The sequence below is a fragment of the Sinohyriopsis cumingii genome, chromosome 6, assembly GCF_028554795.1.
Source record: "Sinohyriopsis cumingii isolate HCF-2022 chromosome 6, ASM2855479v2, whole genome shotgun sequence".
Lineage (NCBI taxonomy): Eukaryota > Metazoa > Mollusca > Bivalvia > Unionida > Unionidae > Sinohyriopsis > Sinohyriopsis cumingii.
In genome coordinates, this window is record NC_142966.1 from 161,962,116 (window position 1) to 161,981,330 (window position 19,215).

At 37.0% G+C, this 19,215-nt stretch overlaps 1 protein-coding gene across 2 annotated transcripts in view; it reads left to right on the forward strand.

Moving 5' to 3' along the window:
- LOC149798412 (receptor-type tyrosine-protein phosphatase alpha-like) overlaps positions 1 to 19,215 on the forward strand; it is a 93,300-nt gene that overhangs the window by 37,091 nt on the left and 36,994 nt on the right. For both annotated transcript variants that reach the window (XM_089963611.1, XM_089963612.1), the window contains exons 3-6: positions 9,691 to 9,885; positions 10,859 to 11,005; positions 15,617 to 15,757; positions 16,969 to 17,109. In XM_089963611.1, coding sequence (XP_089819737.1) covers positions 9,691 to 9,885; positions 10,859 to 11,005; positions 15,617 to 15,757; positions 16,969 to 17,109 — 624 coding nt within the window. The remainder of the gene's footprint in view (positions 1 to 9,690; positions 9,886 to 10,858; positions 11,006 to 15,616; positions 15,758 to 16,968; positions 17,110 to 19,215) is intronic.

Sequence of the window (19,215 nt, forward strand, 5' to 3'; positions counted from 1 at the left end):
CACGGTTAAAGTATCTATCGCACACGTTGAACTTGATAGCATTTTCAACAGCGCGTTGTTCAGCATCAAAATTAATTTTTCTCAACTGCATCATGATAGCAAACAAAATGGATCTTACCGAAGTTATGACACCCAGCGAAGTTTTCCTGACTTTAGTGATCTCACCTGGATTACACAATGGGCTTGGCACAACAACAAAATAATTATTGTCTCGTGTTAATAATCAACGAGGTCATCTACGTGGTAACGTCATCCTCATATGCCTTGGGTGTAACTGGCGACACGGCGATATGAGCCTTGTGTGCTGACACTCTGAGATAGCGCTTTGTTGATGCATGACCTGCCGTGGTCATACTGTGTATCCGCCGGCATCACTAACAATTCTTATCTCACACATCCACTTAATGATTGCCGCAACAGGTCACGTTTGAAATTTTCTGTGTTGTTAAACTCCAAATAGCATCAGTAATTATTCTTGTTCCACCTTCTATATCTCAAGATGCGTATCGATATCACACTACAGAACCGCTCTGGTGGCGTAGTGGTTCGAGCGTCTGCCTTGGATTCGGAAGGTCGTGCGTTCGATCCCAGGCCGAAGCATACCAAAGACTTACAAAAATGGTACTAACAGCTGCCTCGCTTGGCGCTCAGCATTAAGAGGTTAGTGTTATCACTGGTTGTCCTCGTGTCGGGATAATCTGACTGGGTGGGGCATCATGGTACATGTCTGCAGCTTGATTCCCCAGTGCTAGACATCACTTTAAACTGCCACATTGCAGATATAGTAGCGATATGACTGAAAAATTTGTTAAAGCTAAGTTAGAAATCACAATCAAACACACACACACATACACATATCACACTAGAGCGAGGCTGGAGCCTGCCAATATTAGTTCAATATAGGCTACTGTGACTGCACTGGTGTTTTGTTTGCCACGGCGGTTTCGTCGCTGTCGTGAACGTAATTTAATTGTTCGATGCGGCTACGATCACAGGAAGTCTTTCTGCCATCCTATAATCTTACCGCAATTGTACGGATAAATTGTTCGAAAATGACTTGATCGTTTTAAACACCATCATGTCCCTTGCGATAATTTAATCATGTTACGTTTCATAAACGCGTTTACGTCTCTGAGAAATGTTCAGCCTTGATCAACCTGCGTCAGACTTGGTCAACTTAATGGTCCACGCGCCAATATGCGGTTGAATATGCCTGCGACCTCGGTGGCCGTTTTCAATGTCAACGGTGTGACCTTCTTGTGACAGAACCAAACTATCCGCCTGGTGAACTTCGTTGGGTGTTTTGATGTCAAAACGATTCCCATGGATTTTCTTCTTGATGACGGTAAAAAATATCTGACATAAATGCTTGTCGCACCAACCAAATAGCGGTAATATATTTTTCTTAAACTCAAGAGGCATTTGCTAATTTGCTAACACTACAGTGTCTTTCCAATAACCACTGCTCTGTAATAAATCGATACCGTCATATGAGTGTTAACACTCCAATATTTTTTTAAAACCCTAGTTAATTGCCTCCAACAGCTAACATTGCCCGTATTGCGGTTGTTATTAACCATTTTGCAAGATGTTGTGCACATATGTGAACTAATGTTATTTCACCGGCCATTTTTTCACGATAATCCATGTTTGGCTGAATTAAATTACAGTTGCTGAATGCAAGATCGCGTCGGTAACATACGCGATCTGTCTCAGTGGTTGTGTTGTCACAATCGAGAGGACGTCCATCTAGTAGAATATACAGTCGAGCCCCATTCCCATAGTAATTATACCCCGATAAATGTTTCCCGTCTGCTTAATGGGGGCTATAGTCACCTCCCTCAAAGAAGATGCACTGTAGCCAACCAACTTGTTTGCCGTCGACAAAAAATTATATATTTTCACGATACATCGCGCACACATTATTGTGGTTGGTTTCCGTTTATTTATCGCAATGATTATATGTCCGTCTACTGCGTCCATGCAACGCTTGCATCGCAGACAATATAAACGTATGGGCATTTCATATCACTATGGCAGTCAATAATCTAACCACATACAATTCATTGACCAATTACACTAAATTGTCTGAAGTACGCGATGAGTTTGACATAGTTGACAATTTATCATCAAAATAAAATCCCCCCGGTAAAAATCCATTAGGCATACCCCCAACAGTGTGAGTGAGATAATCATATGACCATTGGTTTGCGGTACGACTCGTTTGTTACTTAACCTCGTTATGAGAATGCTACCGTGTGACGGGTTATATCTTGCTGCGCCAACCGCAGATGATCAGACATATTATATCGTTCTGCAAGATTACAACGAGGCCACCAAGAACATGGAAGTCAGAGACATTGTTGGATTCTTCAGCAACATGAAAGACGAAAATGCCATAGAAGACAAAGAGATCGCCATGGCAAGAGAAGCAACCGCAAAGATTCTGATGATGCAATAGCTTTTTCCGGGGATATTTAAGAGATCAGAGGTGCTACCGCATTTATTCCTAAGCAAATCAGAAAAGCCATTGTGGAATCAGAAAGCACAGAAATCGCAGAGCAATCGCCACGAAAAAGGCAAGGGAATACATTGGTGATTTCGCTTGCATGTCTGCGCGTGAAATATCGCCACATTATTAATCAGGACTGCCAACGGTAATACAATTTATAAACATTTAAGAAAAGCGCCACGTTAGCCGCGAGTGAGTATCACCACTGAGATAAATATTTATTGCAGCTCAAATAAATCCTAAACCAAATGGGAACTGTTTACGATGGGTTTATCGAGAGATTTGCCTTCTCACTAGGGTAAATGAAAATGAGCCCAGACGAGTCAGAGTTTTAAAGCAGGTAGGGGTTAAATTATCTGAATAATTTGTGTTGAAAAATCAAATTAACATCCAGCTGAAACATCGATTAAAACATAGACTATACAAACTGATTGAAACTCATAGTGAGACCTCTCCTGTTTAAACAAGTATATAACCCCAATCGGAGTGAAGCAATCGCGACACCGTACTTTCTCGACAATGTTAACGTAGACATTCATCCATTAGAAACCCTGGTGCGGAGTTTACTTGCCGGAAATGATTCGCACCATGCCATCAAAGAAGCATCAGCAGCCTGTCAGCGATTGAACGCGAGTCGAATCATAGACCCACATATCGTCCTCGTGCTGATCAACGGGAAGATTGACTACCACGTTTACATCAGTGACTAAAGTCCTTCCCGCAATTACATCTTTTTTTGTCATCACAATTACAGAGGTGACTTACTAATATCAGTAATGGGATTCACGTTGAATCGGAATATATTAATTTCACCACTTGAAAGAATAACTGTAAATGCCACAACGACTACCAACACGATGGTGTCAATGTCGAAAATGATGCCAGAATCAGGTGTTATATTTCTCATCGCGATTATGGCGCCCCGTAGCACGATTGAGATAGCATTGGATCAGCTTCATGTGTGTTACAGCTTGCTCAACATTAGATCGGTGCCGTTTGGTGGGAAACCAGCCAACAATACACTATTTTTTTCATGATAAACGCAACGAGAATCAACGAACCCTATATGTACCACAGTAAAAATTCCCGGTTGCCTTTACGAGAGACGATCAATGCTGAATTTCAATGGCGTATGTGCACAGCAACAGGACAATATTATCGTTCACGAGCCGACACTGGAATCGGACATCGAGATAAAACTTTTCGGGTACCGCATTGACATTAGTGCATCGTCATTCAAAACGGTGCTCGAATGCGACTGGGGAACAAACCGTGGAACAATGTCCTGATTGCGATAGACGTCATATAGCACCCGACATCGTGACCATCATATAGACGATCGCGATACATCTCAGGTGCGACGACATCAATGGAAGTTTTTCATCGGGGGAGGGCAGGGTGTATCGCGAAAGGAACATATTTTGTACAGTTTTTTATCGAATAGATCTCTGTGGGACTTAATAATGGTCATAACAATATTTGTATCCCCGTGAGATTCACACTGACATATTGAGATATGCATTTGCTTCATTTCTTAAAGAAAAACTTTCCGTTAGTTTGTATATAATTTGCACGACGGCGTAATGGTCAGTTACAATTAATCCCTGATGTTAATGGAATAAACAATGACGATCATACACAACCGAGTCAGAGTAGTAAATTTACGCTTGCCTGACTATTGAGTTTATTACAGAGATTGGTTTGGCGATGTTGCTCATGGGTTATTTGCCAGAATTTTACCAATGCCCACGACATCTGTGAGAAGGCCATTGGGTTTGTTAAGATTAAGGTAATTGACGCAGTGTGGTTTGCCGCCTGGCGTGGGATTTCTGAGATATAAGATAGATTATCTAGATTAGTTTCCGTAGTTGGAGACAAGAATAAATTGCCAGTCGCAGCGCTGAACAAATCTACATGGACCATTAATTGTCGTAACACTAACGGTCTCCACTACCAAATAACAAAACAAAAGTGCACGCCAAGGACAGTAAAATTATCAGTGTCGCATCAGCAGCACGACTAACTAGTTTGGTGAGAATCAATGCCTAAGGCTATTTATTTCCTGAATGTCAACAGTCCAGGAACATAACGGCTAATTTTATCGCAGGGAGCGGGCAACCACGGAGAGAACTGAGATGACAAATCTCCACAGCAATTAAATTGCTGGAATAATATAAAATGTCATCAAACGTGTATCAGTTGCAGCATTTGAAATGGAAGAACCAGTTTATAAAGATGAGTCTAAGCGCTATTATTGACATTATTATAGTTATGTTTGTGTGCCAAACGATTATAGTCGAATAGAATTACAGGTTTAGTACATAAGCAGGTATTGTTTACCCGCTAAAGCCGTTATTGAGGTCGAAGGAACTCTTGAGAGACAAGATGTCAATCCGTACGTGGCGGAGGAAACATTGTGGTTCTGTTAACAAAGACATGATGGAGCTACTTAACAGATCAAAATACATCATAGCCGGCAATGAAATCGAAACATGCATAGACAACAGTGACGTGAGAACAATACCTGGATCTGCGTGGTACTTCGATGATTATTCCGGTAGCAATATTCCCTCAATGATGTTATCCAAGGACACCACAAGTAATGATGATGTCAGTTCATTTGGATAATCCGTAAGACTCCTTTGTCGCATCAGCCGCCGCTAATGATGCTAAGGTAGAGGGAACGATGGACAAAGCAGCCTTACCATTTGCTGTTTCATCGCCGTCAAATAAAAAATTTCAACCTGGAATATGCAGTACGACGAGCACAAATTAATGGCGAGGTCAATTTAGTTGCGTAATTCCATCACAACATATCTTTGGGCTTTGTAGAAATGTTAGGTTATTTTTGGGGTCAAACGCATAGCTGTGCTGACACTACGCAGTGATGACAACGAGGTTATTTGCAGTGACACTGCAGCAGGAGTTGGAAAGGTTAGATTGTCAAAATTGTCTTAGTGGATGCCAAGTACTTAGTTTTGTGTCGGGAAGTGGTCACGCTACGTTACGGTAGCTGTCGATGGCTTCGTATACTGTTCAAATTGCTTTTAGTGTGTTTTTCATGTGGTAGATCACAGAAAAGCTATAGATTTCTCATCCGCGATGTGTATTCATAGCGTCTGACAACAGTGAAAAGTTAAATGCTCAAGAAGAACCCATGAGATTTGATTGACTTCAGTCAGTGAAGGTTCTTTACTGTTAAATGGTCATCAAGAACCATCAGAAGAAATCCATCTGAATTTTTAAAATCAAAATCATGTCGCACGATCATACCATAGACTAACTGATTTTACGGGAGGAGACCAAAACGTTGATATATGAATCCAAATATTTCAGAAAGAATTCACCGCGTCGTATCGCATCTACTATTTTTTGTTGGAGCGTCTCGATTTATTCAGATAGAGCGTCGTTATCATGCATTTCGGAGCATGTATGGATACGACAGGTACAAGTATTGTTGCCTATAGATGAATCTCTGTGATATTGTCGGACTTATAGTTAAGGGAGTGTGTAGAAGAATGAAGTTCCTTAACTCCCCTGTTTTGAACTTAGAGCAATTGATTATATGCGCGTTAGCAGCAAAGGCATGTCCAACAACACATGCAATCACGTTGATGTTACACTGTGTCTAAATCAAATAAAAAATCAAATAAAAAAACTACCATCCGAAGCCAAAGATAACTGTGGAGAAAGACCGAATATCAATCACACAGCTGGCGTTGGGGTGGTAGTGGTAAACTAGCGTAAACCGAGGGATAGATGATAATTTCATTGAGGTACCCAAAGCAAATCGTGGAATGAAAATATCACTATTCACTTCGGAAATCACGCATACGTCCAATTCTGGCGGAATATCCCCCCTTTCGGCAACAATACTGTGATGGCCGCAATACCAAGTGCATAGCAACGGGTTAAGACTGTCTCTGTGAGGCCACCGCCGTCAAATTTTGATTTACTTCAAATGGTACAAACAAATCGAGTAAAGTATTGGAAAGGTGTCTTTTATGCCCGATAAATTACCTATGCCCAACAGTCCCATGAAACATGAATAAATAATCTTGACTAGAATGATGGTCCCAGTACTCACTTTGTTTCATATTACATCAATCCATGCAATATCATATATTTTATTGTTATTGTCTGCCGCTACCTCGAGAATGTATCAAGTACATCGCCGCGAGTAGAAGCGTTCAACCGCTCTGGGTATCAACGCCGTCAACACAAACCGAGGTAGATTCTGTTCTGTGTTGGGCTGAAGCTATAGCGGCACTTACTGTCGTGAAAACTTCAGCCAATCCGGTGACCGCGTCGCACAATTATAAGGAAACGGCGAATTGTATAACCATCATCTCGGGCCATCAAACATTGCTGTTATTGAAATAAAAATATTACCATAGATATTTATGGGTGATCAAACAAAAGATAGACGGCAAAAGAACTGCCTTCATGAAAGCATCAAAAGTTTGAACACATAAGACGATTTAATCACGTTAGTGGACTACACTGGAGTAAATAAGGAAAGACCTGTCCTATTTCAAATTCAATTTTGGCCAGATAAAAAGTAGAAACATTAGAGTGACTGATTTTAGTACTAGAATGCCTGCGTCGGTCACCGGCAATTTCGCCAAAATCAACGAGGTAGGCAAACGTTAGAAATGCTGAGATATCCCGTGCGTTTATCACAGATAAAATATGAAGTCTTGTTTCTATCGCCAGCGATACAATGCAGGAGAACTCAACATGAACAAAGTAACGTTTCTGCTGTGCGCAATACAGAACGAGACCAGGAAGCGGTGAGAGAAAATAGGTAGACATCTGCAGAAATGTGATCAATATGAACATGTAGAGGCATTTGCCCGCTTACGTGATAATGTGCAGGATGACTTTAAAACCGTCGATAATTTTTTGGGGAAAACCCAACGCTTTTAACATATACCTCTACAAAACCAACCACACTGGAATCAACAGTGATTAATGTTAAATATTTACAATGTGAACTAGAATTTACCAAGACCGGTATAAACAGACTCAAAATCCAGTTGGTGTCGCCGATATAGCAATTAGTGATTTCCATAGTGACATTAAAACCATTGAATCATTTTATAGAAATCTCTCTATGGTTGCGTGAATGCCAGCCAAAATGGATATTATATTTATAAATCTGGTATTCGGAGTTATGTTAATCCAAGGACGCATGAAATAACTGTTCTGGAGACACGGCTTGATTCATCTATATAAAGGTTGAATGACGTAGAAGGCAGTGTACAACCGAAAATTGAAATACTTCATGAGCTAAAATAAACTTTGAACAAACACTTCTACACGTGGTTGCATCTGGAGCAGGATACATCGATTGGAATAAGACTAGAGGAGTATTTCACCTCTTTACCTGAACATAATATAGACTGGTGATGTGAGACAAAATTCATCGTTAGTGTCCAATGCATCCTCGGACCATATAAACCACCTTTGAGTCCAGAAGAGGGTTTAAAAAACCTGGAATAGACCTCTGAATAATATAGGAAGGGAAAAGTACTTTGGTTAAATGCTCTTTTTAAATTAGCCTCAGATGACCAAATCTATCTAAAACAGACTATGTTTACTGCATTGAACTTTTAAATATAGCTGCGAAATGGAAGTATGGTTTGGGTGGGTTTTGCAGCTTACTGTGATTCTCCTTAGATAATAAATAGACCGTCAGTAATATCGACGTACACATTCAACGACGCACTTGTAAGCGTAAATTGATAAACGGTAAATGATACGAAAGGAAAATAAATGTAATCCCCAGCCAGTTCAATTAAGAAGGACGCGGTATAATCAATACTGCTTCTGAATCATTAATGATCAATAACACTGCAAGCGAGATGTCTTGTAATGGCTAAACATCACATTTTTGTACACGCGGTGACATACACTTGTCAGCGTCCCCGACTCCCATCAACATCTGGCTGCGTATCCATCCACCTCGTCCAATGTGAGTTTAAAGAATAGAAGGCCAAGGCGTCCTTTCTCTTCTGTTCAATGTTTCCGAATTATATGTTGTAAGTCTGGTAGATAGAGATGGTAAGGAACCGCGAAAGAGATGCATGTTTTGTCTTTCTCGACTTTTATATTTCAGAGAGGAATTCCGATCGTGATTCTCGTTTTATTGACTGCCTAAGCAATTTTTCCCTACTGAATACTCTACTTCTAAGGCACCCACTTACACATAGTCTCTTGCTAATGCTTATCAGACTGAGATAGATTAGTCAGGCCGTATGGAGTATGATTTATTGCGCTTTCGGGTGGCAGCTGGTAATGAGCAATAGTAGTAGGTCAATTCATTTGCACTACAGGAAGATTATTTATTATGTTCTCCTCCCAGACATCCAAAAAGCTATTTGACCTGAGTCACGTCTAGAACTTAAATGTAACTGTATTATAGAAATCATTGGCGAACTCATCTAATATTTTGTAACGGCCTCTAGATCGATCCAATTTGATTTAATTTCGTTAATGAATTAGCATCACGATCAACAGGTTGCCTCATAGAGAAGCCATTTTTTTATTCTTGAAATGAAACTATTGTTCCACAAAGGCTCCATTTAAGTAATGTCCACATTGCTGTCTGATTAATTTAGAAGTGACGATTGTACAACAGGACATTAATCACAGGGAGACCACGATGAACAAGTTTTACCAAACAATTCCTTCAATGGTATTCATCTAATCGACCATCTTGTTGTCGTTTGATTCTTAGGTTTACTACTAGTATGGGACGTTGGTATATAATGAACATATACACACAGTGATGAGTAGAGTGCAGTTTTTTTAAAGATGGGTTTCCTAAATGTGACAGTGAACAAATTCAGAAAATTTCATTCAGTGCGATGGTCGTTTCTGGTAATGTTCATTTTAGAGGCTAAGTAAACTCCTCCTTCATTAAAGGTAGACAAAACTGTATTATAATATTATTATCCTTTTTAAATGACTAATCGACCAAATTAGTCGTATAATTTTCTATTCGTAAGCCTCTAAAAAGACGCAGATCATATTTAGGTGTTCGAGTTGAAGATGCTTCCTCACAAATTCCAAAATAGTATTGACTTATACATTATCTTGTATGCAGGATTTGAGTGTTAAGATGTGATGCTTTATGAAAGTAAATGTTTATTTTTTTCTTATTTTTCTTTTAGGGGATGATCAACTGTCTGGCTTTAATCTGTATCTTGGTAATATTTCAAGGTCGTGGACGTACAACCATCCATTAGCGGTGATCTCATCAGCTAATAACATACATGTTTGTAAACCTAATAACACCGTTGCTCGTTTCATCTCTTTGGTGAGGTTGAGCAATATATTGACCATATGCGAAGTTATTGTTGATGGTGGTAAGTTGTTTATTATATTTTATTTTTGCACTTTAAGTGGTTAAAACGAATAACAAATCAGATTTAATAATATTGCAGCGATTCCCATAACGATTGAAACAACATCAATGGTAGAATAAGTAGTAAATAACTCATAGCCAGTTGAGTTTTGGAACAATAGTTTTAGTGGCGCATCAACTATTATATTTAGTTCTCTTCCTCAGTGAGAGATTCGTGGGTTCCGTTGTCCAAACTTCCGCTCGTTTCGCTTGAAGAACTTGATTAATATTGCGTATGAACTATCCCTCACAATATTCATAAGCTCAATTAATAACTAAGCAATAATGTTCATTTAAGTTTGTTGAAAGTTGAACAAACATACAAATATATGTCCTTAAGTTGTGTTGAGAGCTCTAAATAACCATTTTGAAATAACGTCCAGATGCTTTGATAATATATAAACAATTATATATAAACCTAATTACAGTTAAAATATCCAATGACTCGTTACATTTTAAGCAAGGGTAAATTGATTAAAAGAGAAGAAAAGCGAAATTGGTGGTTTGTTTTGCTGAGTACTAACTATGCAGGATATTAAAGAGTTGCATTTCATATGCAAAACATATTTCTCACATACAAACCATTTTAATTTCATGTGTGACACTCTTGTTATGCCAGGTGAGTGAATAATATTATGATATCCAATCCGACTTAGATACAGGTTCCAGAAAGTACTATTTATCTTGTGTAAAGCCCCTTGAACACGTGTTTTTGTCTTAATAATAATTGATGCATATTTCTTGCTCATCCTCTTAAATAGATTTCATCTCTTGTTTTGTTATAACTTCATATCCACATTATTCTGGCCAAGCAATATTAGCATTCGTAAATCTGGTGAAGATAAACGCTGAATTTATTTAATTTCATCATATTTTAATTTTTGCTAAATATTATTGTTTAAAAATGTAATATTGTATATTTGATAAACCTCCAGAGTGTATCGACGGCGTGTTTTCCGAGTTTGCTAAGTTTTGTAACAATACATGTGGAAAATGTGCCTATGGCCAGCCATGTAACAAAACGGATGGAACGTGTCCTAACGGGTGTGATCCAGGATGGAAAGGAAGTCATTGCAATGAAGGCAAGTGTACTGGTTTAAATAAATTAGATTGATATTCTTAAAGAGTGCATCTTATTTCTGCTATAAAAGGCAACAGCAACCTATATGCATTAAATTATGTTCTCTAAAAAACTTGTACAATTCTTCAACCATTTTTAGCTTTAAAGATGCCAAATGTCAACATGTGATTCCTTTCCTTGTTGTTGTATTTTGTTTGAAAATGAAAGACTATAAATAATCTGTTAAATTATAAATGCATTGATATCTTAAATTTCGTGATGTTGCGTAAAATTGACTACAATCGAAGTAAAATCAAAATACTAACCTGAAGTATCTTATAGCAGCTTCGAAGGAATGTTAGTATATGATTCATGTCGCTTTCAGATGGTGGAATATGTCATTGTGATGTTATATATAGAGATTCAAAAGTGTCAGTGCTATGTTTAGATGCACAATTCAAATCGAGGAAAAAATGCCATGATAACCTTTATTACGTAATGACAATCAACGACAACATAGCCATGAGTTTGCTTAGGAAATTGGCAGAGTAACCTATACTAATATATACAATTAATAAAACAATATTGCGTTACGAATCTATGCTCTTCAAACAATTAATAGAAGTGATCGAAAGCCACCAAGTTTCATAACATACGGCAAATAATGTATCTCCCTAGAAAACAACGTGACAGTTCATAAAAAAATGTTCAGTACCTTGAATTAAAACCCAGATATTCTTAAAGATTATATTACTCTTACCCAATTTATGATGTTCCAAATGAAATCCAGTGTTGTTACAAACAAAGTACAATATTGAATGTGCTGATGTGCATGTAGTGCTTATGTGCCAATGACCTAAAATGTGGCGAGTATTCACATTGTTTAGATTGATCACAATAATATAATTCAAAACGTCCTTCACAGAATTAACTATAATTCCAAATTAATGATTTAGTCGAAGTATTAATGGGCACCTTGAACTTCAAGTGAATAATTGAAATAAAAATCCAGACAAATTAAAATTGGAACACAACAATAAAGCTTGATTCTAATTCGGATTTAAGTAGAGATGAGAAAGTTTTAAAATAAAAATGTTAAATACCCTCCACTTGACCTAGTTCGTACGTAATGCTATTTTCAGGAAACACTGATCCTAATGGAGAAGTTCATTTCTGCAACCCTATATGTCAGAATCAAGACTATATTTATACAAGAAAAACTGTGTAAAATATGTTTACAGGTACTATTCAATCTATAATCATAGAGAAATACTAGCTCTTCTCGTTGTTGTTTACAAAATAATTGTTTTCAGTCAAATAGGACCTATCCTGATTTTGGACAAAGGTCAATTACAAACTAAAGATAACCACAGCATATACTCATTGGAAAAAATCTCTATAAACGATACTAATTAACTATAAAGAACACATACCCTCATAAAAACAAACAAGAAATACATCCAGTAAAGAATTTTATTAAATATCAGACAAATATGCCTGTGATTAAAATGACATCATATGATATCCTTTGACACCATATATACACGAAGCAATGGAATGCTTCCATACACGTGAAAGCGCATCGGCAATTATATAATCTATTCCCTTAATGTGCCTGATGTCAATCTTGCGACATCAAACTCCATCATAATAATCTCTGATTTAATTTTACATTGCTAATGAAGGTTAGGGGATTGTGGTCACTAAATACTAAAATCAGAAAAGGAACGGTACTCAGTATACACTTCAACGTGTTGCAAAGCCAATATCAAAACCAAACATTCTTTCTCGATTGTGTAACTTACCTGGCTCTTGTTTAATTTGTTATAGAAATAGCACACTGTTGATCTACACCATTTTCGTCTTCATAAATCAATATTCCATCAGTCCCAACATTTGCGCCAACATAGATTTTAAATGATTCATTGAGATTTGGAGTTAAAAGAACTGGTGCACGCTTCAAGATGCCTCTAAACTTACCAAAAGCCTCATGGCATGTTTTCAGACTAATGGAATTTGGTTTTCTTACTCAACAAATTGGTTTCAGGTTCAGCTATTATGACAAATTTGGAGCAACATTTCCGATATAATCGCTCCAAACCCAAATTCGCATCAAATGCTTTCCTGATATGTACATGGAATTCAGAGATAGTCCTGACAACAACATATGTAGGTTGAACTGGACAGTATCCCAAAAAATGTCCTAAAAAAGTTTTAAAAAAGTACCGCAAAGCTCACATTTACTTAAATTAATTGTAAAGGTTACATCATTGAGTTTGTCAAAGAATTTTCGAATGGTTTTCAGGTGTCGATGTAAATGATGATATCATCGATGTAAGCGTCACAGTTATCTAGAACAGATGTGATCATGTTCATTAAATGTTGACAAGTACAAGGCGAACTTTTTGCCCCAAACCACATTACTTTATACTCAATTACAACTGGTGTTACGAATGACGAAATTTCATTTGCCCATTCTGTTTGTGGAGTTTACCAGTACCCTTTCAAGAATTGTAACTTCGTGACATGTTGACTTTTACAATTTTATCAATGTAACCACAATATTCACCTTATTTTAATCGGTACACATGCAGAGACTATTGTCTCGTTTTGACACAAAAATATCTGGCGAATTCCAGTCAGGTTGGCGTGGAGCATTGAAATCATTCTCCAGCAGATACTGAATACCTTTTCAAACGTTTGTGCTTTAGAGGGTTCATTTTAGATGAAAGCTGTTTCTTTGATGCAAAAGCGACAGCTTCAACGTCGTGGTAGATTTAATTTGTTCCAGTTGAAAAATCCGGCAAAATTTCATCTTATTCCACTAATATATGTTTTAGTTCACCTTTCTTTCAGTTGTAGATATCAAAGTTTGTTGCCCAGTCTGTTTAATATTTCTGAATTATGACGATTAGTTACACCAGCGTCACTGCACTCCTATTTCCTTTTATGGCTTAAATCCGCACTGTTTGGGTCCGATACAACTCAGTTGACTGTATGATTTTCATGACTATCCATATCAAAATAATCCGTTAACATATTAACATACATAGAGTCCTAATCATGTAATTTAAGTCACTTATTTTCATCCTAACGTTATAAGGACCATAACAATCAGCCAGAAGAGGACTTTAATGCATGGACAAGAGAGTGAAAGCTTTATCACTTGGATAAAAGCCTCTCTCTCTCTTGTATTTCTGCCATAACTTAATTTCAGTTTTCACCTGGGCTCGGATAAATGACCGACACAGTCTACCATCATTCTGCTAATGGTTCGTCAAATGCAAGCATAATTTCCAGATGACCCTTAGGTAACTTTTGATCGGGTTTTCCTACCATTTTACAAGTGTGAATAGATCGACAATGTTTACAAACACTACTTTTAATTCTTGACCAGTAAAACGATTCAAGATGTCGTGATACATCTTAAAGGCTCTTAAATGCCCATCCGAAAGAATTTCATGAGATATGCTAGGCTACACTTAGGAACAACACTTTGATATCTCAATTGACCTCTCATTACCAGTTGGTACCTCAGGTGGTTTCCATTTTCTCATTTCTCATAAGGACCCCATTTGTAACAAATAAAAAGAAACAGGTAATCTTCAGTTTAGCTAATAGCCTTCTGAAAGAAACAGGACATCTCAGCATCTTTCTCCTGCTTAGTAAAGGTTGATTGTCGCTTTTCACCCTGAGTAGAATAAAGAGAATGAAGAGTAAAAAGAGGATGACTGTGATGAATACTTCTTGAATGATCAATACGAGACGCAAACGTGACCTCATCAAGAGCCTGACCAATAAATGCGTCAGCTAAAGGAATAAATTTCTGATTAACATCATTATCATGAGCTCTTTGTGCAATAACTCTAGTAACTGAAAATTTCGACAAAAGTCAGTTACAAAATGCATACATACATAAGTTTAATGTACGTTGAGGAAAGGTAAGCACACAATATAAATCAAATATACATAACAATTGACAAATAATGAAAATATAATAGATTTAACTCGAACAGTGCATACGTTGAGTTGAAACTATAATATATAGATATAAAAATTTGCAAATCTAAAACCGTGTATATGACAAAATAATAAAGATATTAATTTTGGATGTGCATCAATTCCTAATTCAGACACATAAGATTACCCGATAATATCATTTTCAAGTTCAGTACAAAAATAAGGAGTTGTCCGAAATGAGATAAAATGCTGCTGCACTTGATAATCACTTTGTGGCAATTGTTTTCCAAACAAGGACAGCTGCTTCAAAACAGACGGACACTGCAATGGTGAATATATGGCTGGATGGCAGGGTACTGTTTGCAAAAATGGGTATGACATATTTTCGGATAAAATATAATTGTCCCCAACAGCTAGGTGTGATTGACACGTTTGTTTCTTTCTTCGGGGACAGGAATATATGGCAACGCGTGCAGTGAAACATGTGGCAATTGTTTTCGCGGCAATGACAGTTGCTCCAAAGAAAACGGAAGCTGCACTGGTGGATGTAATGCTGGATGGCAAGGTGATGATTGAAAAAAGATATGACATTTTCAGATCAACAACAATTGCCACCAAACACTATATGCGATTTTTCGTTCCCATTCATTGACGCGTTTGTTTCTTTCTTCAGAGTGTGACAGAGGAAAATATGGCCATGGCTGCAATGAAACATGTGGCAATTGCTTAGTCGGCAATGAAAATTGTTCCATTGTAGACGGAAACTGCACTGGTGGATGTAAAACTGGATATCAGGGTGATGGTTGCAAAAAAGGTATGAACTATTTTCAGTAACAGTATTTACTGCGCCTAGATGTTACTTTAAAGTCACACGTAATATGGTAAGCACCACGACAGATCAAAGTTTTTGTATTAGTAACTGTATAAAGCCAGTGGATAAAATAATTTATTTCCAGCAGGTCTGGTCATGAACGTTCTGAAATATATGCGACCATTAATTTCTGTTTTTTTTATTTCTTAACATACACTCTGTCAAATTTGTGTTTTGCAATGTTATTCGGCAATGATCTTTATACTAACCATTGATATAAACCGAGTTTCTGGCTTCAAAAGGTGCATTTAACAAAATTATATTCACGGAATGAAGGAATCATCTGGACCGATTATATTTCTAAATAACTTCAAACATGCCAGTGGATAAAATAATCAGCACCTGCAAGTCTGGTGAAACAAGATATCAAATACACGTAAAGATTTAATTATTGTTGCCTTTCTTCGTTAATTGGCGTGTCCTCTGTCAGATTTTTCTGTTCCAATTTTTAATAAAAAATAATGATATCATTCTAGGTTGAGACTGTGCCTTGCATAATGTCTCTTTGAGCTTTGTGCACATTTGACTGTCATATACAAGTGAAATGAACTCATTTAATTCACCTATTACATTATCCAGAGGATTTGGTGACGGAATGAACACACAATTAAGCTTTTGAATAATTAAGGTTTCCAGAAATGTCATTTTAAAACTTGTTGTTATGGAGCGCAATTTCTAATGTTTACACAATTTATAATCATTTATATTTTGATTTCAACATTAATCTCTATACATTTATCCAAATCCATCCAAACCTGATGCCCAGTGATGTACATTCAATCATGGACTGTAATTGTAACCTGTTATAAAATGCTTATACACGATCAGCAGCTAGATCTGATATGTATAATTTGCATTATTAAACATATTGTCCATATACAAAGCTGTACATTCTCGGAATGAAGGAATCATGAGGACCGATTATAAATCTGAATGACTTCAAACATGCCAGTGTCTACAATAATCAACACCAGCAAGTCTGGTGAAATAAGTTATCAAATACACGTGACTATTACATTCTTTTGGACTTATTGTTCATTTCTTGGTGTGCTCTCTGTCAGATTTTTCTGTTTCTATTTTTAATACCAAATAATCATTTAATTCATGGTTGAGACTGCAAAAATGGCATAATTAACATTTGTTTCTTTCATCAGTCTGTGACACAGGAAAATACAGTTATAACTGCAACGAAACATGTGGTAATTGTTTATATGGCAATAGCAGTTGCTCTACATTGGATGGACACTGTGTCTATGGATGCCAGACTGGATGGCAGGGTGACAATTGCAAAAGAGGTACGTAATATTTTCAGTGCAAACGTAAGTGCCACCAAAAGCTATATATGATACTGGTACTTTGATAAACAAGCGCGTGACATCAATAAGTAACTTAGACTAATATACGTAAGAAGGATGTGCTAGTGTTGGACCTGTTAAACACTTGTAAAGAAACATTTAAAATCTTGTATATCTAAGACCATTTCTGGACCACTACTATTTAAGAAAATCCCAAGGTCAAAATACCATATATAAAATTATAATCTGGACCATAGCGACATGTTTCAGTACTGGAACACATAAAAGCAAACGTTTAAGTCTCATTTCTATTTGCGATGATATTCCGAAAGTACAAGTCTTTGTTCAATGCAGCAACGAGACCATTTCTGGATCCCTCTTATCTAAATAAAATAAACCTACACCATATACATCTTTTTAATCTGGACGATAATGATAATTCAGAACTTAACTAGTGATAAACATTTTTTTTACAGTAGCTTATCTCAACATGTTGATGTTCTGAAGGAAAAACCTTTTCTTTTACAGAAAGAATTAGATCAATTTTAGCCTAATCATATTTTATATACAATTAAGAAGTACTCAAGTTCTTGAAAAGAATACTAATTGTTTCGTTTAGTGAATGTGGGTGAACATAGAATAGTATATGTATAGTTCAAAATATCAAGAAAACCTCGGCCAACACCACGCAATTCTGTTTGCGAACGAGGTCATGTGGACTTCAGCAGAAAATCAACAGGTAATGCAATTGTAAAGCTTGCATATCCCTGCGAAACGACAAAGCTAGCTAACTTTCAGTCAAAAATGTAATTTCTTATTAAATCAAACAATTACACAGCAACCGAGAAATAATTTTTTGTTTCATCATGTTGTACACCGAATCCCCCTCCCTTATATTAAAAAAGCCTCGACATATCCATTTTTAGTAGAGTTAAACCTTGAGATGTGCATTTGCATTGGCTATCAAATACTATAGTGTAATCGTTTATACTTTCGAATCAAGACATATCAAATGTTACCAAAGCAACACTATTATTATGTCCTCAGTCTTTTATCTTGTTTGAAATTTGTAAATCCTAAAGCGTCATCTGTTTTAAATGTCTGTCAGTTTAACATATTTCCTCATCTTGATCTTATAACTCAAATATGTTATAGATATATGATAAGTTGGTGTTCACAATTTAAGCAAGACTTTCATTTACAGTCTATTCATTCTTGATAGGATGTACACATGGGCGAGGTCTGATGGGTATGTTGCATTGGAGTAAGTCAATGAAATCTGGCTAGTGTATAGATTTTGTATTCGATTATGGAACTTCCTGTAGTCATTTTAAGCATAAGAGTAAGGGTGGAATTGTGATAAGTTATTCTTACCCAAAGGTTTATCCGTGTAGCCGTGGTTTGAATCTTTTTAAGTTTCTGTAGTAGATACTAAGACGAACCAGATAAAATTGAATTACAATAGTGCAGCCTTGAAAGTGCTAAGAAACACACGGGCGTTTTAGTGGCATCAATCGAAAGAAAATTGCGATCGGAGCTGATACTTCTGAGTTCCACGTTTGTAGTGTTGCAAATGTTATTTTAATGAGTGAGTAGCGTCGAGAGTGACACCTAAGTTTCGTATTTTCTATGTGAATATTAGTCTGGTATTGCCAATACTTATTGTTTGAGATAAAGAATGTGAATAAGAAAATCCATCGTGCCGATCAGGATAGTTTCAGTCACATGATCATTTATCAGAAGTTTGTTACGTGTCATCCATGACCGCATATCGGAAATGCAGCTCTCTACTCATTGGATGGTAGCGTCAACATATGTTGGGTATGTAGATTTTGATATTTGAGAGCTATCAGCGTACTATAGGTGAGAGAAAACAGATTTTGATTTAATACACCTGAGAGCGGCTTAATGTATAGAATGAATCAAATGGGGTCGAGACGAGAGACATGTGTAACAATAGTGAAATTCTTTACACTACTATATGGTGACTACGAATAAATTGAGATCATTCCATCAAGCCTTTTGTAATCAATTGAACTTTGTAACGGAATAAACTCGCAAGGAGGTCTGGAACATCACAGCGATGAAGGGTCGGAAAAATTGATG